The 20,387-nt window shown below is 36.4% G+C and overlaps 1 protein-coding gene across 2 annotated transcripts in view; it reads right to left on the bottom strand.

The window, feature by feature from the left end:
• Window positions 1-19,974, bottom strand: part of XIRP2 (xin actin binding repeat containing 2) — a 269,362-nt gene extending 249,388 nt beyond the window's left edge. For both annotated transcript variants that reach the window (XM_074337389.2, XM_088794698.1), the window contains exons 1-2: window positions 19,868-19,974; window positions 6,164-6,598 (exon numbers count right to left, since the gene is read on the bottom strand). In XM_074337389.2, coding sequence (XP_074193490.2) covers window positions 6,164-6,598; window positions 19,868-19,873 — 441 coding nt within the window. In that variant the 5' untranslated portion in view covers window positions 19,874-19,974. The remainder of the gene's footprint in view (window positions 1-6,163; window positions 6,599-19,867) is intronic.
• Window positions 19,975-20,387: the final 413 nt, after the last annotated feature.

Genomic DNA, 20,387 nt, shown 5'->3' with positions numbered 1-20,387 from the left:
CAACGGAGCCTATGGAGTTAATTGGGCCATCAGAGGACCTAGCCCCAAACAGAAGGAAAAGAAACTTTAGGAGCAATTGGGGAATCCATCAAAAGACAGTATATTATATCCTCTCCAGAAGATGATGAGCATTTTGGAGGGGCTGGCAATGTATTACAGACATTGAAGCGTGCTGTCAAATCAGTATTAGAAAGGCAATAGTTATACCTCCTGGAGTTTGAGTTACAAATAAGAGATACTATGAGTTTCTTAAATGTGAGGCAATGACTTGGAAGGACTGTGATCAAGACAGAACCAAGGGTCTAACCAATAACAACAACAATAAAACCAAGGTAAGAGCTCTACTCCTGAAAACGTAGTGAAACTCAGTGAGTGGAAATGGGATGTAAATTTCAAGCAGATCTAACCATAGGCTGTCCATATACTCAGTTTCTGAATTACTGATTAGGCTTTTAATATTCTCTTTGCTAAGAAAATAATTAATTGCAGAGATCCTGAAACTATAGGCAGAGATTAAATGACTGAAACTTCCACGGTTTTAAACGTATAGGGCTAAGGAGCTAAGGATCACATTCTTCAAGGGGATATGAGAATAATATATTGTTCTAATATAATTAATAATAATAATAATAATAAAGGCTTGGAAAATTCGGAAGAAAAGAGACCATAATTCTCTACTCCACAGTGCTAAAGCCTCAACAACGATCATAACAATTATTTAACTACTCGTTTTTAAATAACTTTAGACTTACAGAAATGTTGCAGAAATAATACAGAGAATTTCCACATACCATTTGTCCATCTTTCCCTCAGCATTTTATTTAACCATAGTGCAATTTTGAAACCAGAAAATAATCAGACATTAGTAGAATTTTGCCGGTTTTCCACTAATGCTGGGAAAATTTTCTTTTCTGGTCCAAGATTCAATAGCAGATCCCATCCTCACTTTAGTCATCAAATCTGCACTCTATGGCAGTGACTCCCAAACTATGGCAGTTTTTAGTATTTGTCCAACATGGCCTTACCACTTTTGAGAGCAATGACCTGTTATTTATGGAACAACGCCCTATATAGATTTATCTGATTTTTTTCACGAATAAATTGAGATTACATAATTTTGGCAAGAATACCACAGGTGTAATGCTTTGTTCTTCACAGTACATCATTTCAGGAAGTACATGATACTGATATGTCTTATTACTAATGATATTAATTTGACCACTTAGTTAAATTGGTTTCTTCCAGGTTTTTCGACAGCAAATGGAAGTTTATCTGTTTGGGTGTTATTGAAGGAATTCCTATGTTGACATTTTTCAGGGCAGCCTTTGGATTGCTGGTGGACTTTTAGTGATTGGAGTGTCATCTCCATGGCCCTTGGTGGGGTCAAAAGCCCTGAATAAAGACCACAATTCTCGCTATTTAATCATCCTTCCTAATGTGTTTTACCAACGTTTTTTTCTATATGTCTCCCTTTGGCTTATCTCGATGGTGAGAGGATTCTCCTAGAGAATGTGGTTGAGTATGAAAATCAGCAATGGGAGGATAGGGAAGGAGAAAAAGAGTCATGCATGGAACTCACTGAATTGATTCAGTCAGTAAGTAGAAATGTTGGGTAAACGTCTATGGAAGACAGGATAGGAAAAAGAAAGTGGGTTCATAACAGAGGCAGCAGAGGTGGTATTGATATTCTTGTAACACAGGGGTGAAACCCCCCCACTAGTCTTTCAAGTAAAATGTCAAAGAATGCCATGAACTGATTGACAGCAGTTTTTCCAGTTGAAAGTGAGTCAATATTGCTTAACATCTTTCTGTGGTTATTGGCATGACATTCTTTAACAATGTCATACTGTGACTACATGTATATAGTTATGAGACACAAATGAAATGAGATGGCAGATTCCTCTGGAATTCTTAAAGGCCATGCAAATGTGTTCAGTTGGGAATTTTACCATCAGATCACAGACGTATTTTTTTTTTCCCAACTAATATTGAACACTGGACAGGAGGCAGTAAAATAGCAAACATGTAAGTAGGTGAAATGAAGAACCAAAAAACACTAATGTTACTTGAAAAAGACAAATTATTCCACTAAGAAAAAGCTGCATACAATATATATAGCCTATCCTTGTGGTGTTGTGTGTGTGTGTGTGTGTGTCTTTGTGTGTAAATACAATAAACACTTTTATACCCTGTAAGTCTCACCTCTTTTGGATTTTGAGTCCTTAAATGCCAGTGACTTTTTCTATTAATTGGAAAAGACAATGAATGTGGCAAATATATGTCTGTCTAGGGTTTTAATAAAGCTTTGAAAACTGTAATTTAATAAACTGTAGCTCTTTGTCTCATCATCTCAAAATGGGATTGTACCTAAGGGTGGAAAGTTTCATAAATATCTGCTCCACCAAATGTTCAATGAAAGCCCCTCTTAGTGGGGCCTCTACAAAAGACTGTTATTGTCAGGCTTGAAATAAAAGATTCAAGTTCATTGAGATTAAATATTTTCCCCAAGGACACATACTGAGTTACAGAAATCATATCAGAGAAAAATAGAAGAAATATTAATTTGGTGCTATTTTGGTGCTATTCCTTAAATTTCATTTGGTGCTGCCTCTTAAATACCTTTTCTTCTACAGGTGTTATATAATTTTATCTTCACAAAATCTTGTGCTGTATTAATTTCCTCATTTTATGTTTGTGAAAATTAAGAATTAATGATATGAAATAACTCCTTCAAATGTACACAGTGAGGAAGTAGCTGAGCCAAGTTTCCCAGCTGACCCTTAGTCATCAAATATTATGCTTATAGGCTATGATGAAATAAAAATTATGATTCTATGTAGTATGTCCTCTAACACAAAAATGTAGTGATCTTTCTCAGCAAACTATTTCAGCTTTACAAAAAACTACTTGCTCATTTTCTTAAACAAAGAAAAAAAACATTTCATTTCTTCAGACTTGTCAAACTCTTCTCATAGACAATAAACTATTTAGCTTTATATCTTTGAAAGTTTGGTACACAGATTTTTAGTAATAACCCTCCAGAGTATAATAGCCTCTGTGTTGTTAAATGCTTTTACAAAATACATCATGCTGGACAGAAATTAGTCAGAAACATTGATGAGAAGAAGGTAGAAGATGAAGTTTCAGAATGCTGTGACAGAAGTAACTACCTGAAAAGTTGTGATTTCTGCTCTGAGATTAGAAATAAATTAATCCCCAAGTCCCCACATGACTGAGTTTAAGAATCAAATGAAACTTCAAGCATCTAATGAAGTAATTTTATAGAGGAAGCCAAACTGCAAGCTGTGATTTACCTGTGTTTTTAAAGGCCTGATTTTATACAGAACTAAAAAGAAGGAGACGACAAATTGTTCATTAAAAAAAAAAAAAAAAAAAAAAAAAAGAAAAAACAATCGGAGGCTTTGATTGGAGGTTATAAAAATAACATATTCTGGAAACTACATCATATTTAATCTTTTATATCCTGTTTAATTATTGATGCACATGTAGGTCCTTCAATGGGATTAAGGGACTGCCTTGTATATTCATGTTTTCCTTCAAGTCTCCAATCATGCAAGAGATGAAATCAATGCATTCTAAGGCAACACAACTAGGATGTGGTAATTGTGCTTCCTTTCCTTGATCAAGTTAAGCTGGTATCTGAACGGGCTTTGTCAACCTAAGACCTAAGTAAATGATAGAAACAGTCTCTGTTGGGGCATTAGGTAAATTCAACCTGACTGCACAACTGTGTGGGGTTTTGGGGAAAAATTATAATTATCCATTGAAAACACAGGAAGTTATTAAATAATCTCTGAAAATCAGACAATTTGCTATTTGGAATGTAAAGACCTGAATGGAATAAAGGCAAATTAAATTATTTCACTAAATCAAGAAACCCTTTATTTATACTGGGATCATAGTGAAGGCTGAAGGGATCCTATGGGGGCACTTCTCAGTGGCCCCACTGTCCCACTCTATGGACAGCAACTGGAAGCTTAAAAGAAGAAGGAATTTATGGTGATGGAAGGAGAACTGACTCTGGGTGGTGAACACACAATGTGATATATAGATGACGTATTACAGATTTGTACACCTGAAACCTATGTAATTTACTAACAATTGTCACCTCAATAAACTTTAATTTAAAAAAAGAAGGAATTTACACTGCCTTGTTCTGTTCCAAATTAGTCTAAATACAGCTCCTATCTAGCCAGAATTAAGTACATGTATATTCATGTCCCACAAAAACTATAACACCCATAGAAGAAACATATGAATGTAAGTATGTGTATCCCATAAGCTTTTTGTATTTATTTGTTCATTTATAATATTCTTTATATAATCTTTCTTTCCCTCTTCTTCTTTTCCTTCCTCCCTTTGCTTCCCTCTCTTCTCCCTTTTTTGTGCCTTCCTTTCATCCATCCTTCCTCCCTTCCTTCCTTCCTTTTTCCCTTCCTTCCTTCTTTCCTCCAACTCCCTCTCCTGAGAAATTAACTCTTTTGACTATGTGTTGCAAATATAATACAAATCATCCAAAACTAAGATTTATTAGTGTTTTTTGATGTCTTAAAATTACAAGCATTCTTACCATCAACTACAAATAGAAGAAAGTCAAAGACCTGATTTTGAAATATGGGAATATGTTCCTCAGGGAAGAATAAAGGAAAACTCCAAAATCATATACTACCTATTTCTTAACATGTTATAAAGAACCTACAATATAACTGTATTAGTTTCCTATTACTGCTATAACAAGTTACCACAAACTTAGTGGCTTAAAACAACACACATATATTATCATCCAATTTCAGAGGTCAAAGTCTGAAATCAGATTCACTGGACTTAATTCAAGGTATATCTATGCTAAGTGTTTCCCAGTTCCTAGACTTTCAACTGAAAAATAATATAAAGCTATAAATAAAAGAATTACACCTATAAAATAAAAAAAGAGGTAAATAAAATTCTCAAATTAGGGATTGCAATTGGCTGCATTTTTTGAGAAATCCTCTAGTTTCAATGTAACCTCACAAATATAACTTCATATCCTTTATTCTGATTAAACAAAATAGAGTCATTTGCTATACAAGAATGCTCTCATTGTAACTATTATATACATCCGAATAGGAAAACTGGGAGCAAGTATTAGCAAAATAATTTATTTTGAAAATTTTTCTACTTCTGTAAAGCCTTGTATGAAGGCTGATTATCCATTAACAAGACTAGGACTGTACCTTCCTGGTAACTGTCACTAGGTAAAAAATTAACAAAGCATGCAGTTTGCTTTCCAGTGGGAAACCTGAGATCATTTATTAATTATTTATGAAATTCAACTGTAATTTCTTATGTAGAGGCCCTAATGAGTGTAATAAATTCAAGCAATTCCAGTTTAAACTATGGTTGCTTTTAACTGACAACAGAAGTACATATAAATGTGGTCTTCATTAATGATGTTGCTAATCCTGTTTTCTGCATTTGATTAAATGACCCCTTTAGTTACTAGACATATTTTATATGTGACATTATAGTATACCGTAATCACTGAGGCATGATCATCAAGTATTGCAAAATATTCCACACTCTGTGCTTAATGATTTAACTATATTATCAACAGTTCTTACAAGATCCCTATAAAGTAGCAGATGAAGACATTTGCATTCACAGGGTTAAGTGTCATGCAGCTAGAGAAGTAAATGGAAGATTTTTCGGATTAAAATCTAGGTCGCTGTGGTTCCAAAGCCATCACGTGTTCCATTTCACCATCATTACTGATAAATCCTCACTGAGCTCTAGCTAAACACAGCACCATTTGTTAGATGTTTGAAGTACAAAGAGTGGTAAGAAATTGTCCTTGCCTATAAGGAACTTACAACCTAGTTGTGGAAACAAGGCACGTATATAAGAAAACATCAGCATGAGAGGACCTATCAGAGCTGTCTCAGTGAGAGTGAAAGGAGGTCAAGTCCCCATAGGAACAGACTATAGAGAAAGTCCATAATAGAGGATGCCGCATTTCACACCATATTATATGGTTGCTTCAGGACATCTGTCTAGAGTACAGGTGAGGGGGAAAAATATGACACACTTAGAAATAAATGGCAGGCTAGGCAAGCTGCCTAGCGTGTCAACTGTAAACGTCGACTCTCAATCAGAGGCTCCTTACCTTTCGACCGTACTCAGCTGGTCCAGGTGGTCTGTTTCCACTCCCAGGAGCCTCAAACACACTCCTCAGCTCATCAAGGGCGATGGAGAAGCGCTCGATCCTGCGCCGACCACTCGAGGAGTCCTCCCGCAGCACTTCTGGCTGGCTGTATTTCCCGAAGCTGTCACTCTTGTCCTCAGGGCTCTTCTCTTCAAGCTCTGAGCTCAATATCTCTTCTCCCACGCTGGGCGGCAGACTTGGGGCATCTGGAAGTCCAGGTGCTGACACCAGCTGTGGTTCAGGTTCAAGCAATTTGCTTTCTCGAGGCTGGAAGAGCCTGCAACGACTGCCCCCAGGACAACACTCCCTTTTCTGGTAATCACTGGATTCCCATTTCTGCCTCAGGAGGTTCAGGGAGCCCTTCTGCATGGGGAAGGTGGGCGGCTCCGGGTCGTCCTGTAATATCAAAAGTACTGTATTCAAAGACCTGCTCAAGTGTGTGAGTCATGTTCAAAACACTGTGTTTAAGAGTGCCAGCTCTTGGGATTTGTGTTTCAACGTAGAAATCCAGCTTTGCTCTATAATTCCTGGCTCCTGACTTGATACTACAATGGTATGTCAGTTCACCTAGAATTAGGTTATAGAGAGGACTGATTTGTACAGCCACGTGTTGGAGGAGGTCATTGAGAGGATGTGACCACTGGTTGACCGGCAAGCTGGATGCAGGCAGTCAGAGGCTCCTCACCGCCTCCCATCTTGGAATGTGTGTTCTGCCCACCATTAAGCACTAGGGGCCATTTAAAAGCAGTAACCTTGAGAGAGCAATGTGTTGTTCATATCATCCAACTATATACTGAAACTATTAAGACCTCTGTGCAAACATTTACGATTTTGGTGGGCAGGTGCAGGGATTTTTGTGTCCTGTGGCCACTTAAAACAAGTCTCATATAAAGGTTTCCTCTCATTAAAACCACCATCTACCAATCTACAGAGTCTGCCTTTGTCTTCAATTTCACTTTGTCCTACTCAGTGTATGGGAGCCGGTTTCAAATTTCACCCAAGAAACTCCTGAGGTTGGGAACCAACACAGGGACATTTGAAAATAAGAGGCAAAAACTAGGGAAAAAAAAACATACATTATTTTCTTCTCTTTTCCTTTGATGTTAAATCAGCTAAAAAGTATTTACAATGTAAAACTTGAACAATGGTCATTTATTTTCTAGTATATTCTGAGAAAAGAGCAATTTAACAAGTCTAAGCTTAAAGAAAGGGGTGTAATTTTTCAAGATTTCCTTTGAAATTAGTGGTTTCTGCAAATGTCTTACTTCAGAAGTAATAGATTAATAGCTAACAGTTATTAAGTTTTTGCTGTAAGACAAATCCTTTGATAATAACTTTATATGTATATCTCATTTTAATTCCAAGATTATCACAATGAGTTAGTAGCTACTATTATTAATATTTTCCATGTAAAGAAATTAGAAGTAATACACTCAGGGTTCTGAGTGACAGAGTTTAGATTTGAATTACATCTGTGTGACCCCAGAATCTGCTCACTTAACCACTAGAGTCTAATGTCCAATTCACATCTTACTTTTTTTTTTTTTTAATTTTGAGGTTAGTAGGAAAAGGGTCAAATGGCAAAGAGTAGTCCTAGTAGACATATAAATACACACGCAAATCATAGGAAGCAAGGGTTACACACTAACATGGCATTTTGCCATAGTAATAGCTACTTTCTGTTCTAACCCAGAGATTCTACACTGCAAATTTGGGGCTTTAAAACATAAATTTTTATCTTGACGGATGATGCATTTTATTGGAAAAGTACTAGCCCAGTGGGTATGACAAACAGTCTCACTTAAATTAAGGCCTGGAAGTATTGCAAAGGTCACCTAATATAGTGGCTCCAGACTTCTTTGCAAACCACATTATAAAAAACAATTTATGCATTGGGACTTGGTGCATATACGACATTAATAAACATATAGATAAAAGAACAGACTTGTTTTTATTAAACAATACTTTCCCTTACTATGTGAAATGTCAGGTGTTATTTTCTATTCTGACGTCCTTCACTTTAAAAAAAAAAAAAGTGTTTGCTATCCACTAAATTGATTTAATGGTCTACTAATGGTTCATGGATTGCTGGCTAGCTCTATACTTGAGTGGGAGTTCAATCCCAGATTGGATTTTATTAACTGTGTAATCTTGCAAAAGGTTCATTGATAAAATGGATTTTATATACATCATTGCTTTGTTTTGAAGAATACATTAGATAATGCGTATAAAATTTCTAGTGTGTATTAGACCCCTCAATAGTTGTTAATTCCATTCCTAGCCCCATCATCACCGGCTAACACAATATCATTTTAATCACGCAAGTATTTATGCTACACATGAGCCTCTTGTAGGAGTGCTTGGGAGAAGAAAGAGGCTTTTTAAAGCCACAAATCCAGGCTGAACAGACTGAAATATCTGGCTTTAATAATATTGCTAATTAATAAGTTTGGATTATTCACTTATTATAAAAAGTCTCATTAAAACAGTAGAACAAAAACAAGACCTGAATATCTGTTTGGGAAACTGATCAGCATATGTTGAGAATTTAATCAACATACGCTGGAAATGTCTGTGTCTCATGTGTAAATGGACCTCAGAAAAGATCTTATTAACAAAGGAATGGTTGAGACATTTTCACAGCTGGTAATAGTGACCTCATGAGGTTACTTAATGAAAGAATTTTTTTCTGAGCCAACGTTACATAGCTAGGAATGAAAAGCTAAGAGGAAGAAAAATTGGCAAGTTGGGGAGGAAAACCATTTTACTACTATAGAAAAGGAGTTTCTAATATTTAAGACTGATTTGGAACTCCTCGTTCTAGATTAAGATGGAACAAACATACTTTTCTCTATTTATTCTACTAAAAACAGCTTAAAACCCTGAAAATTATATATTAAAAACTAAAAGTACTTTGAAAGGTAGAAAGAAAGTAGACTGCCTGTGGACTTTGAAACTTGAGGAACAATATGGTGGTGAATTCTTTGGGTTTTCCTTAGACTTATATGTCTAGAATTTGTTGCTGGAAGAGCCAGTAATCCAGACTCCAACGGGAATGTAGAAAATTCCCCATGAAAAGCCTGCTTTCTTTAGCCAAAGAAATGGGAAAGGGGCAACTTAGGACCACAGTATGTGTGGGTTTTCCTCCCCCCACATCAACCAGTTTTCAAACATTCTGGACTCCAGCTAGGCGTTCTACAATTCAGTCCAATTCTGACACTAATAACCTGGCATTAGCACAGATTCCAAAGGTTAAGGTCTCAGTTCCACAAGAGTGTCCCCTACCTTCAGAGACAAGTCACAAATCCCAGGTTACACGTGTACCTCTGACCAAATGGCTATAAACTGGGGGTTCATAATTCCCCTACTGAGGTTTGATAATTTGCTAGACTGACACTCAGTATTCAGGAAGGCACGAAACTTCCATTTACCAGTTTATTGCAAAAGATACAACTCAGGAATAGCCAAACGGAGGAGAAGCAGAGGGCAAAGTAAGGGGGTGAGCATGCAGACCTTCCATGCCCTCTCCAGGTGTGCTACCCTCTCAGCACCTGGATGTATGCACCAACCTAGAAGCTCTCCTAATCCCATCCTTTAGGGGTTTCACTGGAAGTTTCATTACATAGGCACAATTGATTAAATCACTAGCAATCTGAGATTAACTCCATCTCCAGGCCCTCTCCCCTCCTGGGAGAGCAGAGGGTGGATTCAAAGTTCCAACCTTCTAATTATGCTTTGGTCTTTCTGGTGACTAACTCCCTTTGTGAAGCTATCTAGGGCCCCCTGCCACTAGTCCTCCATCCCATTAGCCTACAAAAGCATTCCTATCACTCCAGTGATTCTAAGAATTTTGAGTTGTACGCCAGGAATTAGGAATAAAAATCAAATATGACAAACAACATGAACATTTTTGACTTTATACCTCACTGTCCCCTTCCCCTCTCACCACATGCATGGTATCAGAGATGACTGAATGGGGTGCCAGGATTATCATTCCCCCTCAAAGGTAATGAGGCCTGTCTCCCAGAGATCAGTGGAAGCCCTATGGGGACCCTGGACTTCTGCACCACCTAGTGGTTAGTAAGGAGACATTTCTCCCCTCCCTTGCTTACATTAGAGGACACGGAGTTGGCTGCTTGAACTTTCACCATCTTCGATGTTGGTGAGGCCTCTCTTCCGTCAGTGGTGTCAGTGGAGGCCACGTGGGTATCACGGAGCTGGGGAGTCGCCCCCTTCCCAGCCAGCCAGGATTATATGCATGAAATCCCATCTCAGGTCACCTAACAGTAATGGATCACCCCTTTCCAGGGAATCAAAGCAGGCTAATTGGGAAAATGGACCTCTGCCTTCACTTTAGCAATAATAAAACATCTCCTGCCTTCATCTTCTAAAACAGATTTAAGATCCAAAGTTCATAACAGGATTGTCCAAATGTTCAGGATAGGACTGAAAATCATTGGTCATACCAAGACCCAGGAAAACCTAACCTTGAAGGAGAAAAACACAATTAACAGACACCAACCCTGAGATGACTTGGATATTCAGAATTCATCTGACAAGAATTTTAATGTCATCATCATAAAATTGCTTCAATTAGTTATTACAAACATGCTTGAAAAAAAAGTTTAAATGGCAAAGGCTTAGCAAATGCAAGATATACAGAAGAACCAAATAGAAATTTTAGAATTGAGATTAAAATAACCAGAATAACTCATTGGATGTTCTCAGCAGAATGGACAGGGCAAAAGAAAAGGACCAATGAACTTGAAGATAAATGATAGAAATTGCCCAATGTGAACAACAGAGAAAATACAGCTTAAAAAAAAAGGAATAGAACTTCAGGGACCAGTGAGACAATAACAAAAGATCTAATATTAATGTCATTGGAGTCCCAGAAGAAGAGGAGAAAGATGATGGTACTGAAAAATCATTTAAAAAAAATCATGGCTGAAAATTTCCCAAATTTGGCAAAGAACATAAACCTATAGATTTAAACAGCAGAGCTAACTTCTGAGAATACATCAAAATAGAATTTCAGAAAACAAAAACAAACAAACAAACAAAAATATTGAAGGCAGTGAGGAAGAAATGACACCTTATCTATAGGGAAAAACAACTTTCATGACAGTGGAGATCTCATTAGAAACTTGGGAGGCCACAAGGAAGTGGCACAATATTTTTCAAGTGCTAAAAGAAACTGCCAGCCCCAAATTCTATTTCTATCAAAGTTATCCTTCAGGAATGAAAGGAAAAGGATGGCATTCTCAAAGAAAATCTAACAATTCATGGCTACCAAAATTACTCTTAAAAGAATGGGTAAGGAAGTTCTTGAAATACAAAGGAAATTATAAAGAAACACTCTTGGAACATCAGGAATGAAGAAAGAATAATAGAAAGAGCAAAATCTTGTATAAAAGCACTAAACTTTCTGCTCTTGAACTTTCTTAATTATGGTTGATGTTTGAAGCAAGAAGTATATAACATTGATATGATTCTCAATATATGAAAAGGAGTTATTTGAGATGATTTTATTATAAACTAGGAAGGGTAAAGGGATAATGAAGGTAAAGTTTCTACACTTCACTCAAACTGGCTATGTGTTGACACCAATAGACTGTGGTAAGTTACATACATACAATGTGATATCTAGAAACCCCCCCCCAAAAAAAAAAATCCATCATATATGAGATACATTAAAAAATACTACAGATAAACCAAAATGGACTCCAAGAAATATTCAAGTAACTCACAGAAGGCATGGTAAAGGAAAGAGAGAGAAAAATTGAAACAAACACAAAACAAACTAAAATGGTAGGCCTAAGCCCTATAGAGTCATGAGTGGAAAAATGATGTTTGGGTTAAGAATGCACAGCATATATGATGGTGGTCCCATAGATTATAATGGAGCTGGGAAATTCCTAGTGCTTAGTGATGTCATAACTGTAGGAATGTCATAGAGTAATGCATTACTCACATGTTTGTGGTGATGCTGGTATAAACAAACCTACTGAGCTGCCAGTCTGATAAAAGGAGAGCACATACAATTATGGTCAGCATGTGATACTTGATAATGATAATAAATGACTATGATACTGGTTTATATATTTACTATTATTGTTTTAGAGTGTACTCTTTCTACTTATAAAAAAAATTTGCCGCAAAATAGTATGCTGTGTTATTTTATCAGCAGTTTCATGCATCTTGCATTTACCATGTCTTTTGATTGTATCATTTTCTCTTGTATTTGATTTAATCTCGTGTTGTTTTGTACAGTAACATGCTATACAGGCCTGTAGCCTGGGAGCAATAGGCTATATGTATCATATAGCCTAGGTGTGTAGTGGGCTCTACCATCTAGGTTTGTGTACGTGCACTCGATGATGTTCGCACTGCTACAAACTTGCCTAACAATGCATTTCTCAGAACATACCTATACGTTTGGTTAACCAGTGCATGACTGTAACATCAATTATTACATAAAATGTAAACGATCTAAAATCAATTAAAAGACATTGCAGAAGAGATAAAAATCATTCTTTAATGTATATATGAAAGGGTATTATGATGAGTGAAAAAAGCCAATCTCAAAAGGTCACATACTATATAATTGCATTTACATAATATTCTTGAGATGAAAAAAATTACAGGTAGTATGTAGAACAGATTAATAGTTGCCAAGAGTTATGAATGTGGGGTTTGGGGTGGGTTTGATTTAAGTAGAACAAGGGAGATCTGTGTGAGGATGGAAAAATTCTGCATCTCAGTTGCAATTGTTACAATAAAAGTGTAACAATTTACACATGTAATAAAATGGCATACAATTATATATACACATTATATCAATGTCAATTTCTGGTTGGATAATGGAATGTGTTATGTATGATGTAACTATTCAAGGAAACTGGGCAAAGATATCTCTGCACTGTTTTCAACGTCCTACAAATGTATAATTATTTCAAAATAAAACGTTAAAAACTAAACAACTACACAAGTGGTTTGGTACTCATTCCTCCAGGTTTTATTCCACTTGGAGGGGAGGGTGAGAAACAGACACCAGTACCAGCACTCATGTTGTATAGTGACACAGGGTGGGAAGGCCCTCCGAAGCACAGGCCACCATTCTAAATGATACTAAATCACATACTTGTGTCAGTTGTCGCTTTGTCAGTTTATTGCCTCTCAACTCCAACTACACCCTTCAATATATGCTCCATGATGCAAAACTGAATCCCTTTAAGCATTTCTCCTTTAAAGTGAATACAATGTTTCGCTTTCTCAGTAGGGGGCACTGGAGGAATACTGCAGGAGGAAGAGCTTCCTGAAATTACTGCCTGGTGTCAGGGGGTTATGGATGTGAGAACAGCCAGTGGAGCCTGCCCAGCCACAGGCATTGAATGCCACCCATCTATGATTTGACAGCTTTGTCCTAGGGATAATGTTTCCACAGCCCTCTCAACATGGAAACAAATCCTATAACTGCCTGTGGCCTGAAGGGTCACACAGGGAGCAGCCGGTGGATTCTGCAAGTTTCTGAGTAGCCTGCCAGGGTCCCAGGAGATGAACACAAATCAGCTGCTCCCTCTGCCAGCCCCTGCATAGCCCCTGTACTCTGACAGCCTCTTGCTCAGACAGGCGCTCTGACTCCCACTGCATGGCTTTACCACCAGCTGCTAATCACTTGCTCAGTCTGCACCCTGGAGAGTGGCCTATTGCTTGTCTAGAAATGCCAGACCAGCTCCAGCCTGGCTAACCCAGCAAGATTCTTTGCTGTCTGGGGGCTGAATCACACCTCCTCCAAGCAGGTCTGAATCCTTTGCAGGTTTGTCCTTCCTTGGTGACTCCCTTGGCCCAAGGAAACCATGTAGTATTTCCGTCTATATTATGGTTACACTTTCATTGTGGTTGTTAATTCTATACATTAAACTTCTCCTGTTTAACTTCCTACCGTGTTTCCCCAAAAATAAGACCTAGCCGGACAATCAGATCTAATGCGTCTTTTGGAGCAAAGATTAATATAAGACCCAGTCTTATTTTACTATAATATAATATAATTAATATACTATAATACCAGGTCTTATATTAATTTTTGCTCCAAAAGACGCATTAGATCTGATTGTCCGGCTAGAAATTATTTTTGGGGAAACAGGGTATATGGTTTCCATTTCATGAATAGACCTAGGCTGCCATAATACTCGTTTAACAAGAGATATTTACTCTCTAATTCCAACAGTAAGTCATGCTAACACATGGTTTCAGTATTGTCACGATGACGCATGTCACTGTCCCTCTTATTATAAAGTGTGCTGCCATGTCACATGTGGTTGGGAGAAACACTCTTTCCTATACTCCCAAGCCAGGCAATGACAACCAGCATGGCAGACAGCAGCATTTCCCTAATGTTCCCTTGAACTCTGGTCTTCCACGGTGTACTTCAGAAAAAATTACAGCAGGAATTATCTAACCATGTTTAACAAATTTAGTATTAATACCATCTGAGAGAACTACAATGTGCACTGACTTCCATTTTAAAGGCTCTGAAGTCTTTCTGATAAAAAGAAGTCCAACTAATTCAATGTCGCTCTAAACTTATTTAATAGAAGAATTTTTATCGTAAAGTGCCTGTAACATCCTCAGATGTTGTCTTCAATCAAAGTCATTTTGATAAATGCTGACATCAGGCAAAAATCCCCGATTATAAAAGGCAAGACTCAGATTTCTTCTTTATATATACATATATACATATATATATATATATATATATATATATATATATATATATATATATATATATACATATATATATATATGAAATTGAATAATTATTCACCTCAGTCATGCCTTTGACAAGTTTTTTAAAAAGCATTTATATTAATTATATTTAACAAATATCTTGTTTGCATTTTTATTTTATTAAAAAATAGCTGGCATCTGTTAAAGACCACATGATAAGCTGAAACATTCATGCATAAAATGAGAAGACTTTCCCAGCATCCAGGGAATTGCATAATTAGTCAGAATCTGGTTGAAACTGAAGAAGCTAACTGTATATTTTATAATAAAAATGTCATTTAATTAAAAACTGGGTTGAAATGAAGATTCCCAAGGTAATCTCCCTGTGACCATGCTGCCAATTGGTTACAGCATCCCCTTTTTCACAATCAGTGAGACAAACTTTGATTCATGTTGGATTTACTTCTGTTCACACATCCCGAAGCCTATTGCTGGGTGTGGTGGGGCCTGCCTGCCCCTTTCTCCAGCCACCCAGGTGAGCAGTGCTCAAGAACAACTTGAGTTCGGGGATTTTGGACTTTGGTTTCCTCTGTCAAATGAGTGCCTTCCCTAAGCTAGGCATCAATCACTATGTTGAGTCAGTGAGGCTGAGATGGTAGCCAGGTAGGCTGAGGTACAGCAAAACTGAAAAGTGTCCATAGAAGCTACAGGATTAACTGATGACCTGGAAAAAAGCATCAGGACATAACACAACCAATGGTGGCATTTCTATAGAAATGAGTGCTGTTTTGCACTGTCACATATGACACATAAAATGTTTTGGTCTAACTTAAATAAATTAACTCTATATTTTTCCTTGTTTAGGGGATGATTGTGGTTAACTTAAGAGATTTTTCAACCAAGATTCCCCTCCATCATCCTCTGTCTCTAGGATTTAACCATTCTGTCCTTTCAGTCTCATGTATTCCTTTTTTTTTTTTTTCCTCTCTCTCCTCTAACAGGACCTTTGCAAATGCTGTTTCTTCTGCTTCAGTACTCTTCCCTCATCTGTCCTCCTGGTATCTCCTAATTATGCTTCTTGTCTCAACTTTAGGCATGGCTTCCTCAGAGAATCAGTCCTGACTTTTGAAAGATGTTATAGCTCACTATTTAATAAGCATCTTTGGTAATTTAAAGGAACGTGATCTGAAATCCATACCCTGAGAAACACTAATAAAGAGAGTAATTGTTTGCCTGGACAGACAGAAAAATTCTGCCAATATTTAGTATGTACATAAAAACTGACGTTCACATTAGGATTCTAAAGACTTCAGTTCATGTTGCTGCCAGGCGATCTGCTATCTCATGTGAAAGAGTATCCGGTGTGTAGAGGGAGAATTTTTAAGCAAGAAAAAGAAAGCCTTATCTAAAACTAAGTAGTCAATATAGTAGTAAAAACTGGATTCTTACAAAAGTGTCCTTGTATCTTGTGATCTCTGTAATTGTAAGAATTAACTCCTGCCTCTTTTATTGTACCATTGAATTTATTTCTAATTATAACAACAATATAAAGTTTGTAGCCCATTCATAAAACAAGAACAACAACGATGATTTTGTCTGTCAAGCACACCAATCTGCTCAAAGAAAAATTAAGTCTGAGTGACTCTTGGTGAGAAGAAAAATTATCAAACGCTTTCCAGTTCGACTGGAATTCCCAGAAGTCAAATTTTAAATGAGCTTTGTAAATAGTCTCATATGGTTGATTTACAAAGACTTCTTGTAAATCATAATTCTTGTTTCTTGTATTTGAAGACATGCTTTGCATTGAGTACCCTTTTCTCCGAAGAGTGTTTCAAATTTAAAGCAGAGTTATTTATCAACCTGAAATACATGTCTAAATCTAAGAAATACATGATTATTACACAATGATAGCAAGTGAAAAGTTTTAAACAGCCTGATACATAGCAAGAGTGACAAAAGTGCTAACACCTTTGACCTATATTTCCAAAAAGGAAAATTTATCCTAAACAAAAAACTTAATTGAAGAACATTCTTTATATGCAAATGTTTGTCCCTGGCAGTATTTTTACAGTCATTTAAAAAAAACTCTAAAGTTCAAAGCAAGAGGAGTATTTTAATAAATCATAGTCTAGTCACAAAATAAAATTAGGTTGCCAGGTGAACTAGTAAATATGAAGAAAACATAGAAATATTGAAATTAATTTATAGTATGAGATTAAGCAAAGAAATACACAGAATTTAATGTATTTCATTATTTTAAAATGCATGCATATGTTCAAAATCTGAAAGCATTTTAAAAAATGAAAATAACTATGTTAGTGTATTGGGATTTGAGGCAATTGGCATTTATACTTTTGAAGAAAAAATAAATTTTGTCTTTAGTAGCATTAAACTTTCATAGAAGAAAAAATAATAATGGCTTTTAAAACAATTACGATTTTTTCTATAATATTTTTAAATTTCCCACCCACCTATTACTCTAATAGTTATAGCATCAAATTCCAATATTCTCAGTTTTCACTAAGCAGAGAATGACCACTGAAGGTAATTCAAACCCAAGAGTCAGTTTACTGCAGTCATCTCTGTTTTAAATTACAGCACTACCAAACCCTCCCTAGAATCATCATGTGATCCTTTTTCCCCTCTGGTGGTTCATATACACAGAGGGTGCCAAAAAATGTACACACATTTTAAAAGAAAAAAACTGTATTAAAATTATGCTGATGGTAACGACTTTGAGCACCTCTTGTAATTGCAGAAGTCAAACGTGACTTGAATTCATCTTTTATTATTGGTATATATTGAGCATTACAATTTCAAAACAGTTTTTTCCTTTCTTAAAATGTGTATACATTTTTTGGCACTGTCTGTATATTTATTTATAATGCTTCTATGCAATGATACCTGAGCCTGACTGCAAGTGATGTCATTTCCATTGCTCTAAAATCATGGCACTCTTTGTCAAGTAACCTGCCAAAGGTTATTTTGGAAAAGAATACAAATTCAGCTCCAGGAACTTGAGAAGCCTCCTTAAAATATTTCCTATGGGAACCTGGATGGAAAGCCTTTTGCCAGATGAAGGCAGGTGGAGTTCTACAGGAGGCTATTTAACCCTGTTTCGCTCTATTCAATCATCTATTTTGAAGTTCTGAAAATGCAGCATGCAGCAGAGGGCCTGGATTTCCAGACAGAGCTGTTTCATACAATAATCAATAAACAAATTCATTTTGTTGTTGTTTTTTTGAAAAACCAACAAATGCTTGTTTACATTCTCATTATTTTTACTGGTTTCTATATAATCTCTAATTTCCCAAAACCCACCACCCTCTTAATCATTGCATTTCAGAGATCAGTGTCTCATGCAGCCCTTTCAAAAAAAAAAAAAAAAATCAGATATAATTTAGCAATTTCATACAAACTAAAGTTAGGGCTTTTTGTTGTTGTTGTTGTTAACTGAAATGAAGGCTCTACCAGGGCAGCTGGATGGCTCTGTTAGAGCGTGAGCTCTTAACAACAGGGTTACCGGTTCGATCCCATATGGGGCAGTGAGCTGCACACCCCCCCACAACTAGACTGAAGACAGTGAGCTGCCATAGGGGCGGCCGGATGGCTCAGTTGGTTAGAGAGCGAGCTGTCAACAACAAAGTTGCTGGTTCAATTCCCACATGGGATGGTGGGCTGGCGCCCCCTGCAACTAAGATTGAAAAAGGCAACTGGATTTGGAGCTGAGCTGTGCCCTCCACAACTAGATGGAAGAACAACTACTTGGAGCTGATGGACCCTGGAGAAACACACTGTCCCCCCAATATTCCCCAATAAGAAAGTAAAATAAAATTTAAAAATATAAAATATAAAAATGTATAAAAAATATAAAATATAAAAAATAAATTCAAAAATAAAAAAGACATCAGAGTGGAATAAAAATATATTATGGAAAAGAACTTTTTTTAATGTAGATGTCTCATCGTTGTAACTAGAGCTATATACCTGGAATGGAAAAAAAAATTTTGCAAATTAACTTGAGCCTCCTTTAAAACAGTAGCTAATGATCCTCACAAGATGACAGAACATAAGAAGATTGTGAGGTGTATCAGGATCAGCAAGCTGCAGTTTCAAACTACAAAACAAAAGGTTTCAAAAAACCTGCCAAATTTATGTTGTCATTGAGCCAGGTCCTCCGCCAAGGAAATCCTCACTCTTGCAACTGTTGAAAGCAAGTGAAGGTTAGGGAAATAAGTTCAACTAGCACCTTCCAAAAAGGGTAAGAATCCAAAGCATTAGGTTTATAACACTAATAATTAGTGTGATTTAATTTATGTGTCTATTCTGGTTACATTTTCTATTATCAAGTACCAGTATTTTTGTTGTGATTGTGAAATATTCTAAGACAACACTCTTTTTCTTTTTTTCCCCAGAGAAAAAATCCTAAAGGCAATAACAAAATGTTTGTCAAAAAATTAATTGATCATTTTGGGGAGGGAAAATTTTAATTAGTTTTGGTAAACAGTTGCTGAACATCTACCTGACAAGAATGTGAAAGAAATGAGTTAAGAGTTTCAAATAAATGGCATTTTATATATATATATATATATATATATATATATATATATATATATATATATAACTAAAGCTTTAATAATAAATGTTGCCAATTCCATTATTTTTTTTCTGTCTATTCTAACTTCATCAAAACAGATTTTCAATTAGTTTTTCTTCTGAAAATGCACCTAAAATTACTACATTACTTAATTTGCCACTAATAAGTTGCATGCATAATTCAATACATGAAGAACAAGATAGTAATAATGCATTTGTTTATTTTCCTTTCTTTTACCTCCTCATTCACATTTATTAAGAGAACTGGCAAAGCTCCTTGCTAAGACAAATTATTGAAAGAATTTATGAAATTGTATATTTGCAATAAGCTTATCTTACCGCCATGTCCTTTTCTGTCAAGTTCCTGTTCTGTGACTCGGCTACCACAGTTACATATCCATTAGAGGAAAACACAAATTTAACAGTTCTTTAACTCACTGATCTCATCTAACTAATGAACATCAAGCATGATGGACATACGTCGCTAGATAGCGGTTACAGGACACCAAATCTCTCATAGCTCTGGGAGCTACATTATTTAGTAAGTCATGGAAGAGAGAAGTGCACTTTCGACCATAACCTCTGCTTGTGCGGGGTACTCAGCTTACAAGGTTTACCAGGTAAAGGCTGATTGAAGCAGCTTTTGTTTCCAAAGTCTATAGAACAAAAACCCATCCTTAGTCAAAGGACTGATCTCATAGCATCCCAGGAAACTGCAGGATGTGGATAATTAGTATTTAATAAAGCAAGATTCATTAAATGTTCTGTGGATTATCCCACATAGGCTGGGTACCAGACAATACCTGCTATTTAGCGCAAAACTGATATTCTGTCACATAGGCAAGCTTCTACCGCTCTC

The sequence above is a fragment of the Rhinolophus sinicus genome, chromosome 17 (assembly GCF_057876585.1).
Source record: "Rhinolophus sinicus isolate RSI-liver-muscle chromosome 17, RSI-T2T, whole genome shotgun sequence".
In the NCBI taxonomy this organism is placed as follows: domain Eukaryota; kingdom Metazoa; phylum Chordata; class Mammalia; order Chiroptera; family Rhinolophidae; genus Rhinolophus; species Rhinolophus sinicus.
Note: the sequence above shows the minus strand (reverse complement) of the source record. Positions and strands in the feature narration are given on the sequence as shown.